This window comes from Tamandua tetradactyla, chromosome 16 (genome assembly GCF_023851605.1).
Source record: "Tamandua tetradactyla isolate mTamTet1 chromosome 16, mTamTet1.pri, whole genome shotgun sequence".
In the NCBI taxonomy this organism is placed as follows: domain Eukaryota; kingdom Metazoa; phylum Chordata; class Mammalia; order Pilosa; family Myrmecophagidae; genus Tamandua; species Tamandua tetradactyla.
This window is the reverse complement of record NC_135342.1, coordinates 82,496,483-82,516,604: the sequence shown is the minus strand read 5'-3', so window position 1 is coordinate 82,516,604 and position 20,122 is coordinate 82,496,483. Positions and strand designations below refer to the sequence as shown.

At 46.8% G+C, this 20,122-nt stretch overlaps 1 protein-coding gene across 3 annotated transcripts in view; it reads right to left on the bottom strand.

The window, feature by feature from the left end:
• BANP (BTG3 associated nuclear protein) overlaps positions 1–20,122 on the bottom strand; it is a 189,313-nt gene that overhangs the window by 25,065 nt on the left and 144,126 nt on the right. The window contains exon 12 of one of the 3 annotated variants that reach the window (XM_077133260.1): positions 1,160–1,704. The exons of the other annotated variants lie outside the window; for them this stretch is intronic. Coding sequence (XP_076989375.1) covers positions 1,651–1,704 — 54 coding nt within the window. The 3' untranslated portion in view covers positions 1,160–1,650. Of the gene's footprint in view, positions 1–1,159; positions 1,705–20,122 lie in introns of those variants that run through there. 3 annotated transcript variants of the gene reach the window in all.

Genomic DNA, 20,122 nt, shown 5'->3' with positions numbered 1-20,122 from the left:
ACCCAGCTTTTGCAGAGGAAAGCCGGTCTCTTGTCCAGCTGAGCTAGGGCTCCTGGCAGACCTCCTGCCTCTTTGCCTTCCACAGCAGAATTAAAGCAAAACCACTAAGCCCAAGAAGCCACCAGGACAGATTCACATCCCTCAAAGAACACACCTAGTTATGAAAAAGATGCAAACAAAAACAAAAATACACAAATACTCCAGTTTTTTAATTAAAAAAAAAAGCATAAAACACCTTATGAGACAGCCTGGATTTAAGATGTCCTTCTCCGTCTCACTGTCATCACTGACATGCTGTTACAGTTATAACTGGCACACCAGCCAACCAATGAGCAAAAGGCACACCCCTGCTTCTGGAGGACAGTTTCTGAAACACATTCTAAGTTAGATTTCTGCACTAATATCTCGTGCAGTCTTCCAAAGTGAGATCGCCCAGAAAACAGTCAAAGCTACACCTGGCAGGACACACGTGTGGTCGGGGCTCCTTCCTTGCTAACACTCACCAAGGGTCCTGACCCCAAGCCTGGCTGACCAGCAGGAGAAAGCTGCACATACTGTGACAAGGAAATGCTCAGATATGATATTAAATGTATTACTTACTTCTTGCTGAGGAGGCAACAAGTGGTTCAAGCTGCCAGTTATTGCACCAGGCTTATCCATCGGCCGCAACACCTCGGACACCCCCTAGGCGCCACCTGCCCCCACAGCCCTGAGCGCTGGACCTGGAAGGTGCCTGTGCTCATCTGCAGGAGCATCCTGGCCAACTCCAAGAGTGCTGACCCCTTGTGCAACACTCCCCCTGGAAGGGCCATCCAGGAGATGAATGAGGGGCACAGTGTGGTGGAGCTATGGCCTAGAAGGCTGAAAATGGGGGAGCATGGTGGGCTTCGCCATCCAGGGGTGCGGTGGACTGCACCATCTCTCTGAGCCTCAGCAAGCCATGCGGAGGTGCATGACGGGGGCAGCTCTCTACCCACAAACGTGCACCTACAGAGAGAGCTACGAAAGGTGAGAGCACTCGGCCAACAGGGCCTGCGGCCAGAACAAGGAGAGGGCAGCACAGCATCTCTGCCATCAGCCAGGGCCCACCGTTCTGCCTCAGCAGGGCTGGGGCCGCAAATACTCAGGGCTGCACCGGATGTGAACTGAGGATCGGGCATCGCTGGGCATACAATTTTGGAAAAATTAGATTACAGATCTAAACTTCAGTTTTAATAAAAGTCTGAAGATTTTTAGGAAAAAAAAGACACAGGAAAACATAAGTTGTATATAGAACAGATTAATTTATAAAATTCATTCTAAAAGCCATAAATATAATGTTTCACATACCATAGCTGCCACAAAATTCCAAGCTTCCTTTCACTCTTGAGTTCTACATAAACACTGTCCCTGTAAGAAATTCTAATCTGTAGAGGATGGAACGGAGGTGAACTTTTTTTTCTACGTTCTCTACAGTATCATCAGCCTCATGAGAAAGGGCAAGCAGAAACTGGTTCACAGGCCACCAGGTAAAAGGCCATCTTAAAGGCAGCTGTGCCGCAGCCTCCTACAACTGCCCGGCAGTGACCTCCTGCTTCTCTCTTTCTCTGCTCTGCATCAGACCCCACGACATTCGGACTGTGCCTGCGCTGAACCCAGAGAAGGGTTCGGTCAGAGCCGCCGGCCTCCATTGGCACCAGCACGAGGCCCTTCCGACGTGAAAGCCTAGAGAAAAGAACAAGACAGACACTCTGACAGAGGTTCCCGTGTGACCTGAAGAGCAGGCTTCCTGTTTACGTGGTGACTTCACGGATCCTCAGGCCTGGAAGTAACCAAGAATGTCAGATGGCCAAGCCGTGAGAATGTCTGGGGCCCTCCCAGACACCTGAGTCCAGGGTCATCTGCTCCCAAGTCTGTCCCCAAAGGGGAATGGACCAGCTCCAACCAGACAACCAGCACTGCCCCCTCCTCTCCGTCTGCCCTGGCACTTGGAGCACTCATAGTGGCAGGATGCCATGCTACATCCAGCTCCTAGCCCCAGCGGCACAATCACACCAGCTTTGCCCACTGCCATCAGGCCATGCGACCTTCCTGCAGACTCATCCGTGGGTGGGTCTCGGAGCCCAGTGCTTGGGGCTGGGCTCTAGGGCTTTCTCCAGGCCAACCCCCTCTGTTCCTTCAACCATGCAGCTCTGGTGTCAAGGATATAGTCCTCACCTAGCTCCACAAGGTTAAACTTCCTTAACCCAGTCCTCCTACTTGGACAAAGGAAGTAGCTCTCCAGGATTTTTAAACGGCTTTTCTCACAGCCTCCCTAAGCCTGTGTGGTGAGTTGAGTTACAGTCCCCATTTTTTCAGCAGTATTCTTAATATGAGCTTGCAGCCTTGTGAGGATGAACCCTTTGTAAATATGGTCTCTTGAAGATGTCATTCTTAGTTAAAGTGTGGCCCCAGTGAATGAGGGTGGGCCTTAAGTCAGATTACTGAAGGCCTCAAAAAAAGAAAGCCCCGGGAAGGAGCCAGAGCTAGAGGGCAGGGAGAAAGGAAGGGCCCCCACCATTTGTGAGAAAGCCGAGGAATGCCAACCAGCCAGAACTCTGCCACCCCTGGAAGCAGCAACCTTCTAGCCTCCAGAGCCGTGAAGGAGATGACCACTGTTTAAGCCGAGCTGTGATGTGGCATTTGTCACAGCAGCCGGGTAGACAGGCTGCAGGTGACACGTGCAGCTACTGCCCAGACGAGGAGTTTCTATATTTGAGAGAGACCCTCACATGCCAGAGGGGCCACTGAGCACAGACTCAGCATCGGGAGGACACTGTGCCCTGACTTCAGGCCCTGGCCCCCGCAGAGAGTGTCCTCTCTGAAGGCTGTCCTGGCCGGGTGCAGAGCCCACACCATCAAACACCAACCTCTCTGTCTCAAAATCACAGACACAATATTTTAGTCATCAGAAGAGGCCCCGCCCACAATTGCTTAGCCTAATGTGAGTACACAAGGACCCCAAGGGCCAGATGGGGAGTGTGACCACCAGGGCCAGTGGGTGGCAAGAGCAGCAGGTCCGGCTGCTGGGCCCAGAGGCCTCCACCCAGTGCAGCCCAGGATGTGTCGCCAATGGACCAGCCACAGGCCCTGGAGCTCAGTGAACTCTAGAGTGTTATCTCAGCTCCATGCGCCAGTGAGGAAGCGGCATCCCAAAAGCTCCCTAATTTTCCAGAGAGCACAAGGCCCACAAAAACAAAGCAAACCAACGAGGCTTGGACTCTCGTTCTTCGAAGCCCACCTCCTGCCCTCCTAGCACCAGGCCATCTGCAGCCCTCAGACTCAAACTTCGATGGCCAAGATTTCTTAGGAAAAATGAAAAGAGCGACTACATAGGAAAATAACTAAGAAAACTCACAAGCTTCATTTGACTTTAAAAGTAGTTTCCTTTAAGACAATGGAGAAAATTAAGCTAAATTCTTTCTACTTCAGCTTTTGTAATGAAAAGAAAACAACTTCGAGACTTCTACTCCATCTCTTTTCCACAACTCGTCTCTTGGCTGAACACTTGCTGACAACGAATCATCTCCTTTTTAGGCAGAGTCTCCCCACCCCGAGGTGCTTTAGGAACTCAGCTCGGGTACCAGCTGAACGCCACCCCAAATAGAGGACATCTCTATCAAAAAAATTCCACCACTGGTTACATCAAGACCTATTTGTAAGAAGCCAGGTTTTCTCTTTCTGACTTCAGCAAACCTTGCATTTACTGGGCCTGGTTTGCTCCACAGTTTTCCTGTCTCAGAGTCTAGTAAAGGCTCTGAGGACCACCAAGGCTGTCCGTCACGTCCGGACACTGTGGCTAAACGCGATGCTCGTGTGGCCTCTCCTCTGATCGCGCCCACCTCACTCTGGGTCAGGTCACGTGCCTGTTAACACTACGGGCAGCTAGTGCTGGGCTGAGGGCCTACCGGGCTGCTGATCTGAAGCTGTCAGTTCAGAACCCACCTGTGCGCACTGATGGATCTTCACCTTCCACCAGCTGGGGCGCGGCCCTCAGCGCTCAGCCGGGCTTCGCCACCAGGCACCAGGGTTACTTCCACTGACCGTGCCTCACCCCAAGTGCACAGTGCTAAAGGTTACAACTGAAGGAGAAGAGTAGGTGAAAGCAAAAGAAAAGCCCAAACAGGCAGAATTAGAAATCAGTCTACAGTGACTTTACAAGCTTTCAGGGGGGTTGTTTTACTCTGGGAGTCAACATGAAATAAGGGCCTGAATTTTACAAATCAATGACTGTATCTGTCTATACATGAAAAAATTCTTAGGTTATTTTTCTACGCTGAATGCATATCATGTCACCCAGCCAAATACACAGAAAAGCTATCAGTTCAATGTGCTTTTACTCTCATACATGCACACACATGAGCAAGCACACATGCACTCATGCACACACACACTCACACACACAATGATAAAACCTGACAGTCCCAGATGCTACACATTCTCTACAATCAAACCCAGTGGGCATGTCACACACATCTAATTTCTTTTTTCTTTTTTCTTTTTTTCTGGCATGGGCAGGCTTTGGGAATTGAACTAATTGCATTTTGAGACTGCAAATCATTAGAGGAAATGTCAGGAAAGATTGTTGTGGACATTTTACCAAATATTTTCAAATGTTAGCCCTGTGAGAAGAAACAGTGAACTTTCCAGCTGCCGAGAATAAGAGGAAACAGTCATGATTCTTAGGTTAATTGATCAGAAATTGACATCTGCTCCTGAATGGAGTTAAGACGTCACAGATGAGCGGCTGGCCTTGGCTCCACCATGGGTTGTGCCAAGTGCCTACATATAAACCCTCATGAGGTCCAGAATGGACCCTAAATGGTCAGCAGCCACTTCACGGCCCTGTTTCTTAGGCCAGTGGTGTCAGACGCCTACCAACAGGCTTACTTTTGAGGAAAAAAAGGATCTTTGTTCCCACTGTTCTTTCCAGATTTCCCCAAAAGTCAAGGAGTTAAAAAATCACATTCTCTTTCAGCCATCACAACACATGGTCAACAAATAGCCTTAACATTTTCACCAGGACCCTGTTGAGCCCTGATTCTATGATTTCTAGCTGCAACTTCCTCAAGTACACAAGGAACTTAACGGTCATGCAGCAGTTCATTCTCAAAGTGAGTTCAAGTGTCACATTGTACTATCCTTGGAAAGGTTTTTTCCTTCTACAGTAAGTCTGCCATTTGATAATTCACTATGATTAATGTGGCATTAGTTAGGCTTATTTGCCGACACAAACCACCCACATGGCATGCGCTTGTCAGCACCGTCAGGATGTGGCACCCGGCAGGCAGTACTGCCTGTGGCTTCCTGCATCGGGCCACCTGGCATGCTGGGCCCCTAGCGCCCTTCACCTCCGCCCAGCCTCAAAGCCCAGTTACCACAGCATGCTCCTGAAATCCTAAGGCCCTGGAAACCAGCCAACTCAGGTAAATGCTCGATGCAAAGCACAATCTGTAGAGTGCCCCAGGCCCAACTATTCCCTACAGTTCTCTCCACTTATCTCAAGTCAGACATTCTGCATGATGTAGCAACTTCCCTTCTGGAACATACCAACCAGAGTCCAGATACAACCAGAGCGAGGGTATGGAGACCATTCTTCCAATTTCATAAACTCTGGGCCCATCAGAGCTCCTAGAGTTTGCATTTGGGAAAAGCTGGGCCCTGGTTAAAACAGGAGCGAAATGCCCTGTTTTTATTTGGAAATGCTGCTCCATTTCCAAAGTCTTTGACTGTAAAGTGGTAAAATATCTGGGAGTTCCTACAAGAGTTTCAAGAGGCATTCCTGATTGAGGAATCTCACCTTCCACCTATCTTCACTCCTTTCACAAGCCAGAAATTGAGTCTCTGGTTCAATAATAGCTTGGTTTCACTTCACTAATGTACCTACTGGCAGCCTTCTAAGACAGAGCTCTCAGGGCTGAGACAGTCTCCGCACGTCTACTGGCTGCTCCATGCCAAGTGGTCAAAACCAACAGACCCACAGGGCCCAGCAGCTGACCAAGACTGCACGCGGTCTCTGACACTCAATACAGATTATGACAGAAATGTTTCAGAAAAGACCAAAGAAATCATCAATTCTTACTGAGGCAGAAAAAGTTCTATAACTTTGAGTCCCCTAAAAAGAACTTTGTAATTACTCGAAGATCACAATTTTTCAGCTTATTGGGTTAGAAACTTTGTTAAGTTTGACATTTTAAATAAAGACTCTTCTCCACATTTTGAGAGTATTACAATTCAAAGGATTTGTGAACATGTGCTTCATTTTCACATGGCTTACAAATGGAAAAGTGTTTCAACATGTCTTCAATTTACACATCTTACAATTTAGGATAACTACTATTGCCTTCATTCATTCCACAAATAATTGCCAAGGACGGGAAGGCTTTAGTACACTGCTACTGTGAGAAAAGGAAATGAATACAACTTAGATCTAAGGTTATTAAACTATTCTACTCAGCCTTTTAAACTTATTTTTGAGAATGATGCAACTGATCAAAGACAGTTCTGAAATTACAAGTGCGATGGACACACGAGACAAGGGGCTTTAGGAAAGGCAGCAGGCATAGTCATCAATGCCATCTGTATCCCAGCAGTTAGCAGCGCTTTCTGAAGTTTTTTTATAAGGCTTCTTCAGCTCCAATTGGCACTGAGCCCCTCCGAATACCATTGTCTTAACTAAAATACTGAAAATGTAAATTTAAAAAATCATTTCATCTAAGTTCTCTTAAAAAAGGTTCACAATATCTTTTCCAACCAAGAAACTTTAGCCAACATTTTCTGGATCTCTGCCTGACTTGAAAGATTCTCCTATGGAACAAATTTTGGAAGGGTATACAAAGAAATTTAATAGGGACAAAAAATGATAGGCTTAAAAATACATCAATTTTACTAAATAGTTCACCATCACTCAAGTCTGGAACTCCCCTCCTTGTTGCTCATGGTGAACTCAGCAGCTACGGACAGTGAGTTCTTGGGTATTTACACCTACTTCACACCTGGTCAATTTTGCTTCCTATAACAAGCGTATGCTACCCCAACCCAAAAAAATTCCCAAAGAAAGAAAGCCAGAGCAGGAAGCACCCAGGACTTCCTCGGTCCTACCTGCCAGGCCCAGTGGCAGGCAGGACAACAGGCCCTCAGAGCCCACCACCCAGGCGGTGGCCCAGTTCGCCACTCTGCCCAGGCCAGGGCCTGCTGTGGCCACCACCCCTCAACCAGGCAATGGACATGGACAGATACTTCTGTGAGTTTTCTAAGTTATTTTTTGGAACCACTCAATACCAAACTCATTCCCCTTCTGACCTTTTACTGCTTAACTTTTTCCACCACTTCTGGTAGGGAAGGCTTTTCCATAAAGGACTAATTCCCTGCACTACCTCGGGTCTCCAGGAGCTCTGTTTGTGTTTTGGCTTGCAGTGCAAGAACACATTTTCTTGAAAGGAGTATTTTTATTAGAAGTGAAGTGAACAGTGAGGTAAGATTATTCTCCCTCATGTGACTGGTCTAAAAGCTGGTCTAAAGTCTCCTGGAAATAGAAGCAACTGATACTCTGCTATAGATGAAGACACCCTACACACACAGCACGTAACAACCCTTCTCTTCACCAGAAGAAATCTTAACACAAAATAGTGGGTATTTCCCATCTTCTAATCTTTTTCCCAGCTGGGCTTAGATTTCATGGAAAAGATTCTGAAAACCACTGAAATTTACTTCTAAGCAAAATATAAGAAAGAACACAAATTGAGAAGTTTAAAATGCTGAAGCTGTCATTAGCTGGATATTGGTAAAGTTATCTCACAATATATAATGAGAATAATCTGGATTTATCACCGTATCACCTAAAGTTTTTCCTATAGGTATATTGGGTGTGTGTGTGTTCATTATTAGAAATGAGTACACAGAACACACACAAACATCTCCACAGCTTTCAAATTACCTGGTAGTCTTCAGTATTCAGTCACTATGCTAATGTTTTCATACACATCATCAAAGATAACATTAGCTACAATTGTTAAAAAAGAAACTTAGGATCACAATATAAATCTGGTTGAAAGTGTCCCAAATAACTTAACAATCTCAGTAGCATGGCAAAGCTCAAATCTTTAAAGATTTCCCACGTGACTGAAAATCTTTCAAATACAGAGAAATAATTGACCCAGATTAGAAACCTTCAATGGATATGAAATTGCTTAGCAACAGAATTTGGCACAAAGTGCTCAAAACTTACTATTCCCAACTCCATGCAGTACAGGCAGCACGCACCCCTCTGCATTCACACACCATCTGCAGCAACTTGACTGCTGGAGGTACAACACGATAGTGCAACAAACCATTTACACATATCTGTTCTTCACTGTTCCTATACAATTTCACATCTCATGCTACCTCACCCAAAAAAACCCTCTGAGCTGGACTAAGTAAGCACTGTCATTTCAGCTGCAACAGAAAGAGCCAAGAGGACAACCAATGGAGAAGACAGACTAGAACAGAGAAAAGCTCACTCAATGCCTGGGTGGTGGTGCTGGAGTGGGGCTGGTGTGGTGACGGAGGTGATGGCGGTGATGATGATGGTGGTTGTGATGGTGACAGCAACGTCCTAGTAAATGGGAGCCAGGTGGACCTTCAGGACTCAGGAGAACTGGACTCTTGATCTATCTCTGACCTTAACTCCCAGTATGACAGTTTTCATCTGTAAAAGGGGAACAACACTGAACCTAGTCCTGAACTTACTTCAAGTTTTCTGCAGGAAAAACCAAGCCCCTTCTTACAGTGATCTCTAAGTATGGCATCAGGGTGACTAGGAACATCACATCAACACAGAAGAACTCAGTCAAACTTGGTAACAAAGGACAAGGGACAATATATTTATGAAAAACAATGCTAATGGAGTTTATCTTTTGAAAAGTCGATAAACTTTGAAAGGTTAAAGTTAGTTCAGCTAAAAATACAGAAAAAAAAGTCCTATTAAATCTCATTTATTTGTGAGAAAAGAGCCGGCTAATGGAAGTAAATTAAAGTCAGGAGAACGCTTAAATCTCTATTTTAACGAATTTATTGTCTCCTTCCATCTTCAAATCTTGAACTTAAGGTGTTTATTAGAAAAACAATGATTTTTCAGCCCATTTTCCTGCCTTCCAATACACACTCTGTAAGTAGAAGGAAGTAAAGAACTACCAGGTGGTGTCGAGACTATTCAAGAAGTCAGCTGTCCGAACCACTGCAAAACAGGATAAAATCTGTTCCTAACAGAGGAGGGAAAAGCATTCGAGATGGCGATTACTTAATTCTAGTAGCAGGTCACACCCTGAATATTTTATACAATTATAACACACTCTGATACATCCAAAACAATCTATGTGAAGCTATACAGCAAATTCACTTTAAAGTTGTTGTGGTTCTAGGCAGCGACAATCAGCGACTACTACCATTACAGAGGGGAGCCTCCTGATGGAAGAGCCCCTTCTTCAACACCCCCAAAACAAACAAAACAAACCAAACCAACTGGAATCTAACCAAGCCTCTCTACCAATTTACAGGAAATACAGGGACAGAGAAACACCTAAACAACACAGGATGAAAGGAGAAAATCCAGACTGGAAAATTCCGGAGTTTCCTTCAACAGAAAGATCATAAATGGGTGGGAGAGAGAGAGGTGGAGGGAAACCTACAAATTAGCGGTGACAGGAGATGCACCCACCAGCTACAATGGTATCGACCTTAAGACGAGCCCAGCCACCACCAGAAAGGCCCCCCCCCCCGCCGACTGGTCAATGGGCTGTGCCTGGGGATGACCAGGGTATTGATGACACGAGAGCTGTGGGCTGTCAACTGCTGGTGCTGGGGCCTGGGCTACAGGCTACCGTTCTCTACTCTGTGTCAGGCTTGAAATTCTTCATAAGATGTTTATTTCTAAAAATATGCTGCTATAAATCTGTGGCCAAAGCACATAAAAACTATAGATATATATTTTTGGCCAAAAGTCCTCATTCAAATGATGAACCCATCCTCCCCCTCAACCAATGGACAGAGCCCACTGTGTGGCCCTCAAGGATTTTCATTTTCTCCCAACATTTTATTATGAACAATTCCAAACACACTAACAGACGGAAGGCTATTACCGTGAGCGCCATCTGGCACTTACGTCAGCCCTGGTTATAAATAGGTGTCTCCCGGTAAGACGAAGGCTGCTGGCCTGTCTAAATTTGAAACATTACAGAAACACCGAATACAAACACAGAGTGCTACCAGAACAGGCCCGTTACTAAAAGCAGGAGGGCTGGAGTGGAGGGCCAGGACCAGGCGCTGTTCCCGAGGCCACGCCTACACTTGGGGGCTGACCACCCAAAGGACACCTTCAGCCCTAGTGGGCTTCATCCCGCTGCCCCGCCACGCCGGCCCACGTCTCTCCCAGTCATCGCCACCAGTCAGCAAGGACGCACTCCCCAGGCCGCCCACGGACCCCCAGACATTGCCACCAGTCAGAGGCCACACACATCACGGCAAAACTCCCACTCTGAGGAACTTACAGAAGAAAGAAAAAACAATTACCTGATGGTTACTGGAACGTAAGAGATGACATGAATTCTAATTAGCATGTAGACAGACCAGAATCAAGGCAAAATCAATGATTCCATCTTTAAGGAAACTGCTTTGTATTCAGGGAAGACATTTTTTGAATTTTTGAGCCTTTCTTGCAGAATGCTGAAAGTCATTAGAAAGGCCTGCTTTAACCCACTCGGTAGAAAACAATTCTCTCTGCTGATTTGGGTACTTTTGTCCACGCTGACATCTGAAGCCACGGGGAGTTCTCTTAAGCCCTTTACCAGAGGGCACGCTACACGGGCACACTCGTGCCCGAGGAAAACAAGAGCACATCAGTCTACGAAGGAGAAACGATGCATGCACGGGAGCCATCCTCACTAGAGGTAGGCAGACAGCTAAATGCCTAAATTTGTATGCAGGTGAGGGTAGGAGGCTGCAGGCCACCCTGCACCTCTACTAAGTGAGCCGGGGAGGCCACATTCCTTTGAGGCTGTGGCCGTGGCATGTGTGGGATGAGGATGCTAACAAAACTCCAGAAAAAAAACAAATTTCCAGGAGAAGCGGCTGGATCAATATCCTGGGATCCTTTCTCGCGTGCTAGCCTGGGTGCCTCCCTGAGTCACAGGACCTCAGGGAGGGTAAGGTCCTCCTGGCCAACACATCCTTTGCTGACAAAGACCCACACACCCCACCTGGCCTGGCTGCCCAAGCACATGGTGAGGTCACAGGCCCTGCGGCATCTCTGCTCCCACCCAGCGCCCCACCTACATGTACCCTCTTTATATTCATCCAGCCCCCCACCCTCCCAGGCCCACCCACCCCCAACACCAGGGTCCTGACGTCTTTGCTCCCACCCTGCCCTCCCACCCACACCCACCTTCTCTGCTCCCACCCGGCCCCCCACTCATGCCCACTGTGTGCTCCCTGAGCAGGAACCACAGGTGAACCCAAAAGCAATGGCAGGCAGCAGAGTCTTTTCTTCGGCCAATCAAGAAGGTAAGTGATGCTAGGCTAGGATGGAGATGCCACCACCAAGAGTCCCAGCCCCTGAGTGATCCAAGTCCAGTGGTGCAGCTTTTCTCTGCACGAGGTCTGCCAGGACGACATGCTCCAAGGCAGCTAGTTAAGACGGCCACACGCCTGGCCCCTGAGTTCTCAGGGCCAAGGGGCCCACAGCCAGCCAGGGCAGGGGAGGAATGCTAGTGTGGGGCGGAGGGGTTGACTTTCTGACGTGCCCGAGCCTCGGCTGCCGGGTCTGGGGGGAGGATGGAAAAGAACCATAGTGACCCAGTGTCCTCCGCCACTCGGGGCTCAGGATCCCGGGCTGAGAGCTGCACAAGCAGCAGTGTAGGGGGGGGATCCCAGCATCCCCACTCACCTCTGCACCCCTGCCTTCCCGCCTGTAGAATGGGGACAAGCCCTGCCTCCCACACCCGTCAGGAGGGCTACACGGCACCGGACATGGTGCGTGCGCAGAGTGCTGTCCTGCCCATTAGGCCCTCAGCGCCACCACCTCCAGGGCTGTCCCCACAGGATCAGCAGAGACGCAGGACTGGGCAGAAACCAACTCTCCACCTCCAGGAGGGGATGCCTCCGTCTAGGCAGGTGGGGGCAGCCCTCGACAGCCCACCCGAGGGCGCATTTCAGCTTTCTGAAGGTGCTCCGTGTAACTGCCAGGAACATTAAAGCATAAAGGGACCAAGTGACCCCTGACATACTCGTTTTGTTTTGGTATTTTTAGTAACAAAATCAGCACAAACTGAAAACCACACACACCACTATCTCCTTGGACCACAGACAGGGTGAAGCATGCGCACGGTTCTCAGAGAGGCTTCAGGTCAGCCACAGCAAGTGCCGGTTACCCAGAACCAGCCTGCGCCGGGGTCTATTTCTTGGCCACATGAGAAAATGCTTAGGTTCTTGCTTTGTTTTCCTAATCCACCCAAAGGCACGAACTGGACAGAATACAAAAGCGATCTATACTTACAGCTACCTGCACACACCTCGATTATATATACATCTAGACTTTTTAAAATCTACATTTTAAATGTAGAGAAGAAAACCAAAGACACACCAATTAGTTTCAGACTCAATAATCATTTACTATGGCTAATTATAAAAATTTATACAACTTTTATCATCAGCCAAGTTGTCTAACAACACACACAGTTAATAAATCAAGTAAAATATTTCATTTCTTAATGTAGGCTTTTATTCCAGATGGGAGGACCGCTGTCTGCCTGAGACGTCACCACCTGAATTTACAGAGTAGCTCCAACCAGTCCGCTCCAGCGGGAAAGGGCATGCCTGGGCACTGCAGCGCTCCAGGCCATTGCATCTCTCAACCCACTTCATCTTCACAGCAGTTTCACAAATCCACATCGTGCTCGTGTCCTGGAAACGGCCAACACATGCACTTAAAGATGTCCAGCCCATTAATACCCCTCAAAAACCCTGGAGAGAGGGTCACACAGTGGTAGCGTCCTCTCAAGCTGTCCGCAGGATGAGCTGCCAGGGCCGACTAAAGTCTGGACATCACTGAGAAATCAAAGGGGCTAAACTAGATAATTTTGGCAATTTCCTACTTCCGGCTTTCAAGAGTCTACACAGAGCTAATAAGCAAAAAAATACCCAGGACAGTGGCAGAGAAGTACAGCCTCTCTTCAAAGGCCAGCAGGAGAAAGACAGTTGGTGTCGGTGTCTGAGAGGGCCAAGGACTGTGCCATAAAGATGGTGGAAAGGACGCCTCACCGTCTCGGCTGGGAAGGCTCTGGCTGGTTACCCAGAGAGCCGCTGGTGCGGCACATGAGAAGCTAAGAATTTCTTCCCTGGCTAAAATATTCTCTTTTCCTTCACTCACGCTTCCTTCCTTTCTCAGGTGCATCCCACAATAGTCACCTCCCCTCCGCTCCACATGGGATGAAGTGCTTGTGCCACGTGCCCCTCTTTTCCCCGGAGCTCTCCTCCTGGCCTCTGCCACGGAGAGGTGGAGGTGCGCCGGGTGCAGGGAGGGGGAGCCGCCCCGCAGTGCAGGCCAGGGCCCTGCATGTGCCACAGGCACGCAGTGCCTACGACAGGCGGGCGCGGCGTTGCTTTAGACAGATGTCCACTGCGCCTCATGCCCATTCTGTCCCTGCTTTCTTCGCACAATAACTACAGATGACTTGTTACTCATATAGCTTTGCGTTTTTCTCAAAAGTCCATTTATTTCTTTTTTCCCATTCTTCCCCAAATGTAAACAAAAATAATTTTATTCTCCCTTAAGCACAATACATGTGTCCCCGACATTGTTTGCTAGTGGCCAGCCTGGGAGGGGTTGCTGTCGTTTAACCTACTCCTCTTAAATCAAAACTTCTCACCTTATGATTTCTGTACAGATTCCACTTTAAGGAACCTGTTTACCACGAGGCTCCAGGACTTCATTTTCTTGGGAACCTCCCTGAGCAAGCCTGAAGCGGGATGTCCCAGTTACATAAAGTCCTGCAACAAAAGGCTCTCCAAAAGAAATATAACATGACTCTTACAGGTAATTTTAAATTTTCTAGTAGCCAAGGGAAAAAGTAAAAAGGACCTAATGAAATTAACTTTAATAATATATTTCATTTAACCTAAAGTATCCAAAAAAATGGTAATTTCAACATGCAATCAACATAAAAAATTATTGAGATGTTTTACATTTTTTTCTCCATCCTAAGTCTCCGAAGTCCAGTGTGGGTTTTATAATGGTGGTGGGTTTCACACTCAGCCCAGACATACCCCATTTTGAATGCTCATGAGCCACATGGCAGGGGAAGCAGTTGGCCAGTACAGGGCCAGCACATCCTCGGGCCCCTCGCATGCCTCTCCAGCTCCAAGCCCAGACCATCCACAGGAGGCACCCAAGCCTGAGAGAGTGCCTGCATGCACAGACGGACAAACAAGTGGGTCAGGGTGCCTGTGCCCACACCTCAAGCATCCTTGACCCCGTGAAGACGTCTTCCTGGAACAGAGGGCCCAGGTACCCCTTCTCACAGAAGGTCTCTCCACGCTGCCTAACTTCTGGCCCTCCGATAGGAGGAGGGTGGTTTGTTCTGTACATGTCACTCTAATTCCAGCAGCCTGAGGGCCACCTCGTCTGCATGCCCCCACAGATACCACTTAACACCTGCAATGTATACTGGCAGGGTAACTTCCTGTTCATCCATATTTCCACCTGAGTGGCTTGGTGGCAATTCTGTTTCACTCGAAGTTCAAAATGCCCAAAAGCAACCAATAAGCAAGTATTTTAAAAGAGGCATAAATATATCTTACCTATTTTTAACTGCATTCAACCCAGGTGAATCTTGCCTAGAATATCAAGAAGAAACTCAAAAGACAGGGAAGTCACATCTTTGTTAATGTGATTGAAATGCTCAGTTGGCAAATGATGGAAAACCAAGTACATATGTGTATTTAAAAATCACATTTCCTATACACCTCATATAATTTTAAGACCAAAAACAATTATCTCTAGAAAAATAGGAGTAAAAGTAATGCATTTTCACTCTGCCACACCTGCTGAGTCAGGAGGCATCTGGTTTTGACATCAGGTCCCATGGCCGAGAGCTCCAAGTCCCCAAGCGTGACCTCAGCAGGCCCGTGGGCCTGGTGCTGAGCCAGGGCGGGGCACCACCGAGGCTGTCACCCCACCAGCAAGACCCACTGTGGGTACTGAAAGGCGCCAACCCGCAAAACCTGGGGGGGAGCCACAAAGACATAAACTTCAGCACCTCAAACCTGCATGTCACCATTTGTTCTGCGGAAGCCTATGTGACCCCTCAAGAACATTCTTAGAACGAATGTCCTTTCTTTCTGGCCACCTGCCTTCCTCTGCTGCTCAGGCCTGACCCCCACACCCGGCATTTCCACGTTGGTGCTGTGAGGAGGTGGCAAGCTCCTGAGGTGAGTCGGATCTCGCAGTGGCTTCTCCAACTGATCAGACACTGATGGCAAATTATTTGTGCTTGGCCAAGTCCTCAATTATAACAAATTAATCAGAACCAGGACATACGTGCCTCCTGCCACCTACACTCTCAGTATCTGAACGGTCCCTGTAACAACCTACCGACAGTTTACCTAAAATTTGTCATCAAATTTGAAAAAGCAACCGGGCTGCTGAGAGGCTGCAGCATGCCACAGTGTGGCCTGAGCCTGTGCAAGCCACAGTCCTGGGCCTCCTGCCATCTGCCTGGGAGCGGGCCTCCCCTCCCTCCCCCTCCACCCCCGTCCCACTGGTTGCAGCCCTCAGGGGCCCCAGGTGCTGCTCTGCCCACCACCCAGGGGAAATACCAGGCCGGCCCCAATGGAGAGAGTCTGTCTACTGCTGTTTAATCAGTGTGTGTGGTCACAGCACCACACCAAGCAAGCCTGACTCACACCCACTATCACAGTGTGAACCCGAGTTCACTAAGTGCTAAAGAGTTAGGTGAGTGGTGTTTTAAATGCCTTACACTGTGTAGAAATCTTCTGTGAACCACTGCACAGTTGTGCAAATGTGTTTTAGTGATCTGTGGGTGAAAAGTGGGTTTTGGATGTGCTGAAAATGCACTACCATTGTTCCCATCCAGAACAGACCCCAGTCGACCCCCCCTTGCAAGCGCTGCTATCCCCACACTTTCAGGGCTTGGATTCAGGTAACAAGGAACCTACCCTGAGCCACATTCAGACTTAAACCCCTGGATGCTCATCCTTGAGTGCCAACAAAGAGAGGCAGGCACTCCATTTGATTTTACCAAAACTTCCCAGCACTCCTACGTCACTGCATAAAGAGTGCCTTCTTCGATTCACAGATGGGGTGGAGGTCCCAGCTCTTCTTCAGAAGACCCACCTACTACCTCCCAGTCTCAAAGACAAAGCCCAGCCTTGTGGGTCCTTCCCACCATCCCTCTAGGGAATGGACATTTCCCCTCCACACCTGGAAAGGCTCCACTGGCAAATCACTGGGACTCGGGGTATTTGCCAAATAAAGCATCTTCTTTAAGGCCACTGAGCAAGCTTTTTGATTGCTTGAGGTCAGAGTTAAAATGTCAATCTGTGGTTCTACGTGGGGAATTATTTATGGCAGCCCCCACTTCTGAGATCCAAGTGCAAATCTTAAGGCGGGAAGGTGTTTCAGAGATCATTTTAGCCCAATACTACATTTTCTCAGGAGAGAGTTGAATTATGAAGTAAAATTCTGTAGGTCCCAGAAGTTCCTGGGAGCTCTCACTCTCTGGGCCTCCGAGATGAAGAAGCCAAGGACACAAGATGGCAGAGGCGGCAGGGCAAGATGGCGGCCTGGGAAATGTGGAGTATAGGTAGTTCTCTAGAGCAGCTAATAAATAGCCAGGAACTCTCTGCAACAACTGTTTGGGGGGATATCTGTGACTGCATACACATCATCTACCAGTCTGGAAAGGGAGAAGGGCTGAGACCATAGCACAGAACTGTAAGTAAAGCTCTCAAACTGCAGAGGCTGGTGCCCTCCCCTCACTGGCACGGCAGGGTGTGTTAGAGACTCTCCCAGGAGGATAAAGCAGCAGGCTCAACCAGGAGCATGGAAAGGCAGCACAACCAAGCTCCAACTGTGGTTTTAATTAACATATCTGGACTGCTGAATACAAGCTTAGAGCACAGATAAACCCAGAGCAGGCAGAAAAGGAACCCTGAGATCTCTCCAGCAGACAGGAGGTGGAGCTGACAGAAAAACATAAATGGAGGCTTCTGGAGTCTGCCCAAGCTCAGAATACTGGAAAAGGGCTGGCCCCAAGAAGGGGGACACACAGAGCCAGGTGCAAACTGCAGCTCTTGACTGGTAAACACTGGGGGCTCAGGACTGGCTCCGAAAAGGGATTTTTTTTTTTCTTTTAACTATTCTAAGTTGTTCATTAGAGAAAGCCTCAGGCATTTTCAATTGTTAACACTGCCCCAGGCAAAGGCAGAGCTAAGGGATGTCTGAGAGACAAAGTAACTTGTCAAGTGAAGGAGATAATTCCCTAAAGGGCAAAATTTCCCCCCAAGAAAAGGGGACAGGGCCCAGCTCAAGTGGAGGCTCTCATTGAGAGAATTCAGACCTCAGGGGCTAACCCTCAACCCCTTTCACCCCAGCCTCTATCTCAGCCAGGCCCCTGGCAGGGAGGGGCCACTGAAAACTGAAGGCTCCACATCACTTCATGCGGGCGGGGAGCAGCAGGCGGACAAGCACCACCTGTGGGGGAGGACAGGCAAACCAGAGTGAAAAAACTCCACAGGAAAGTTCGACAACTGCTGGTTCTCACTCCCAGGGAAATGGGATATTGATTACATGCTCCTCCTGAGACCTGGGTCTGCCTTGTCTGGGAAAATCTGATTGGGATCAATCATATCCAGGGAGACCCTCCTCAAAACAAAAAGGACCTTGCTCCATATAGGCAAGGCAAGAACCAGAAAAAAGGAGCTGATAAACTGATCAGTTCACACAAACTCGGGTGAAGGTCCAGAATACACTGAACTGAATGCCAAAGAACAGACAGCACAAAGCCAGCCAACAAGAAAACCCTAGATAAAAGAGTGAAGGTGGCCTCCAGAATTAACTAATCAAGGAAACCAGGTGCCTAGACACCAGCAAAAAATCATGAGTCATATCATGCTAGGAAAATGAAGACAGGGCCCAGTCAAAGGAACAAACTAACACTTCAAAAGAGACACAGGAGTTGAAACAACTAATTAAACATGTTCAAACGAACATGTTAAATCAAATTAAAAAGTCAAACCAATGAACTGCACAAAGATATAGCAGAGGAGATGAAAGATATAAAGAAGACATTGGGTGACCATAAAGAAGAACGTGGAAGCTTGAAAAGCAAATGGCAGAACATATGGGAATGAAAGGCACAATAGAAGAGAAGAAAAACACAATGGAGACTTACAATAGCAGATTTAAAGAGGCAGAAGAAAGGATTAGTGAACTACAGGACAGGACATCTGAAATCTTACATGCAAAAGAACAGACAGGGAAAAGAATGGAAAAATATGAGCAAAGTCCCAGACAACTGAATGACAACACGAAATGCACAAATATACATGTTATGGGCATTCCAGAAGGAGAAGGGAAGGGAAAAGGGGCAGAAAGAATAATGGAGGAAATAATCAGTGAATATTTCCAATCTCTTATGAAAGACATAAAATTACAGAGCCAAGAAATGCAGCATACCCCAAAAAGAACAGATCCAAATAGACCTATGTCAAGACACTTACTAATTAGACTGCCAAATGTCAAAGACAAAGAGAGAATTCTGAAAGCAGCAAGAGAAAAGTGATCTGTCACATACCAGGAAAGCCCAATAACACTATGTGCAGATTTCTCAGCAGAAATCATAGAGATGAGAAGGCACTGGTAAAATATATTTAAGATACTGAAAGAGAAAAACTATGAACCAAGAATTTTATATTCAACAAAATTGTCCTTCAAAAATAAAGGAGATTTTAAAATATTTTCAAGCAAAGAGACACTAAGAGAGTTTCTGAACAAGAGCCATGCTCTAAAAGAAACACTAAAGGAAAATACAGGCAGATAGGAAAAGAGAGTAGTGAGGGGTATGTAGAAATGAAGACTATCAGTAAGGGTAAAATGAGAAAAAAAAAGATATGACATATAAAATCCAAAAGACAAAATGGTAGAAGAAAGTACTGCCTTTACAGTAATAATATTAAATGTTAATGGATTAAACTCCCCAGTCAAAAGACAAAGACTGGCAGAATGGATTAAAAAACAGGACCCATCTATACGCTGTCTACAAGAAACTCACTTTAGACCCAAAGACAGAAAAAGGTTGCTAAGTGTGAGCATGGTTGAAAGAGGAAGGCTGGGGGCATATATGACACCAGAAGATAAGATAGAAAATAAAGACTGGGACTGGATACCTTAGCAAAACCTAGAGTAAACAATAACAGTGATTAAATGTATAAATATAAGAATGTCTTTACATGAGGGAGAACAAATGCATGTCAACATTGAAAGGTGTTAAAAATGGGACGGTATGTTTCTTGAAGATGAATGTATAATGATATAGCTTTCACAACGTGACTATGTGATTGTGAAAACCTTGTATCTGATGCTCCTTTGATTTACGATATTGACAGATGAGTAAAAAATATGGACTAAAAAGTAAATAAATAAGGGGAACAAATGCAAAAATAAATTGAGTAGACTGAAATACTGGTGAACAATGAAAGGGAGTGGTAAGGGGTAAAAAAAAGGGGGAACAAAGGTTAAAATCTATTGAGTAGATTGAAATACTAGTGCTCAATGAGAGTGAGGGGCAAGGGGTATGGTATGTGTGAGTTCTTTCTTTTTATTTATTTTCTGGAGTGATGTAAATGTTAAAAAAAAATGATCGTGGTGATGTATACACTGCTATGTGATGATATTGTGAGCCATTGGCTATACATGATACATGGAATGTTTGTAGGGTAAGAATATTCATGTTGTATGTTGTTTTGGTTTGGTAATACAAAATAAATTTTTTTTAAATGGGATGGTATATGGAAAAAAAAATACAAACAATGCATCTAGGGTCTATAGTTA